Below are 2,500 nucleotides of genomic sequence, written 5' to 3' on the forward strand. Positions count from 1 at the left end.
TGATAAGCCACCAGATAAGGAAAAACACAAGTTCATCTTGTGCTACAGATCTACTGGCCTCTGTCAAAGCAATGAAAGCATAGAGACAATGAATATCCCAGAACTTATCATCACAGGCAGGTGCAACCCAAAGTTCAAGAATTAACCCAGATTTGGCAGTCTGGATTCAAGGTAAAAATATAGAAGAGTACAGATTCAGGCAGCACCATGGCACCCTGACACTTATGGTGTTGCTGCTTTTGCTTTTGGCTGCTGAAGATCAAAACTTAACTTCCCCAAACTTTATCTATTACCCCTATATCCAATGAGCCAGTTACGCACATGCACGTATAAGCATATATATAAACCTCAACAAAAAGAAATATGTATCTTACCTTTTCTGAGAGTGGAACTTTTTCCTTTGCCGCTAATCTTGTGTGAGGCACCCTCACAACTCTTCTTGGTGTTCCCCCATCTCCTTCCATAGTGCACAGATGTGTTCACTATGAATGGCATTAATAAAATCTTACAGTTGTACACCTAAACCCCTGATCATGATCAGGGACAAAACCACTTCAAATGAATATTGCTTGGAATGCTTTTCATTGATGCAAGACTTTATCACAAGCTCTTATTTCAACACATAAAAATCACAGTACTCTCTATGCTCACTTTCCAGAGACTTAATCACTATTATTAATGCAAAATAATATCACACAAGGATCATTATGATGACCATCTTTGGGGCAGTATTCAGGTTCAGTGGTGTATCACAGTTCTTCCCTTTCTTCACTGGAAGTAGGCCTTTCTGAAAAAATAAATTAGAAATAGATTGTGGTACTCGTATCTAAGTCCTCATACATCACAGACATACATTTGCTTATCTTAAAATAGATTTTATCTAAGATTCAAAAGTGAAAAATACTGACAAGGAAATTCTTATAATACATATACATACTTTGTGTATAGTGGTATTTCCAATCATACCATACATGCTTTACTGCTAAAATATTTTTATAATTATTATTACCAAAAATGAATTAATCTGTATGTAAAGAATAAATAAATTAGCCAATGTAAAGAAGAAACATATGTAAATATAAGTCCGTTCTTGTCATTAATATTACTCCTTACTAACTATTATTTTTTGATAGCAAAAAATATCCAATGACCTAAACTACTCAAACAAAGGAAAACAAACCTCCACCATGTATATGTTGGTAAGACTGAGCTAGTAAATCTCCAAGGTGAATTATAATCAAATAAGAAACCAGTCCAAGTTCTACATTAACAGAACACACATAGTGGAGAACTGCAGGCCACTGTAGTAGCACTTAAAGTCACTGAGGTCACAACATTCCCTTCACATTGCATCAATATCTCACTATTCATCAGAGACAAAAACAAGTTACAAAAGGATTTGGATAGAAAATATAATTATGAAAAAAAAACTAATTATTTATTTTTTTAATAATTACATAATAGGAAAATGGGTTAAAAAAAAAAAAAAAAAAAAAAAAAAAGACACACTCAGGAACCCCCTACATGAATCACACCAATCAACACAACCTCCTCTAAGGATATATCATCTAAAATAGAATCAGTCAGAAAAAAAACATGATGTAGGTTTGTATGCTTTTACAAAACTGTGAAGCATATGCTACCTTCTCAGAAATTATGTGGTGTAGGTTTGTATGCCTTTGCTAAAGTGTAAAGTATACAGTTGACAGAGATCATCTGACAGCATAGCACTTTTCTGTTGGACTTTAGCTTGCAAATCTTCAATTGTAAATGACTGATTCATGTATACGTGAACATAAAATCCCCAATAAAATAATGAGAAAAAATTTGTTTCCAAAAACTACTGTGGGTATCAGCCAAACATTCAATATTATAAAAGGACAATAAAATAATATCACATATAAACAAGTTAATCCATGAATGTTGCTATATGACTTCTAGGAAATCCACAAACCTTTAAAACCTTTACTAATACAAAAACAAAATCAATATACTGATGAAACCAAATTAATATCAGATTAAAATTAGAATTTTCTACATCATCAGAATATTTAATTTTACTACAATATTTTTGTTAGTTTCATTCTTACTTCATGATTTAAGCGCCCATAAACATATCTCTGTTTCACTATCTTATCGCACTGGATCCACACATTTATCGCCCTTTCACATTATCTTATCGTCATTGATCCATACAACTATATAAGCTCCTTATCCCGTCCCTTATCGAGATGGATCCACGCATTTCCCTACCTTCCTCTATCTTATCGAAATGGATACACACATTTATCGACCTTTCCCGTAAGCTCTCGAAACAGACCCCCACACCCATCTACCTTGCTCTCTACCTTATCAAAACGGTCGTGATTTCTCTCGCCTGTGGGACATCGTGAGGGCAAGGACGGCCGCCAGACTCACGACCTTCCGTAAACAAACATCGGTCATGTGGAAACGGTAATTCCGGATCGTGGTTAATACTCAAAAGACCTGTGCCACGCTC

At 34.7% G+C, this 2,500-nt stretch overlaps 1 protein-coding gene across 2 annotated transcripts in view; it reads right to left on the reverse strand.

Annotated features, from left to right (window-relative positions):
- The window catches only part of LOC125044200 (mitogen-activated protein kinase-binding protein 1-like), a 157,473-nt gene that overhangs the window by 154,841 nt on the left and 132 nt on the right, over positions 1–2,500 (reverse strand). Inside the window, exons 1-2 of one of the 2 annotated variants that reach the window (XM_047640709.1) lie at positions 2,349–2,364; positions 375–787 (exon numbers count right to left, since the gene is read on the reverse strand). In XM_047640709.1, the coding sequence (XP_047496665.1) occupies positions 375–464 (90 nt within the window). In that variant the 5' untranslated portion in view covers positions 465–787; positions 2,349–2,364. Of the gene's footprint in view, positions 1–374; positions 788–2,348; positions 2,365–2,500 lie in introns of those variants that run through there. The other variant, XM_047640710.1, reaches the window with a different exon arrangement.

Source organism: Penaeus chinensis, chromosome 35 (genome assembly GCF_019202785.1).
Source record: "Penaeus chinensis breed Huanghai No. 1 chromosome 35, ASM1920278v2, whole genome shotgun sequence".
NCBI classification, from domain to species: Eukaryota; Metazoa; Arthropoda; class Malacostraca; order Decapoda; family Penaeidae; genus Penaeus; species Penaeus chinensis.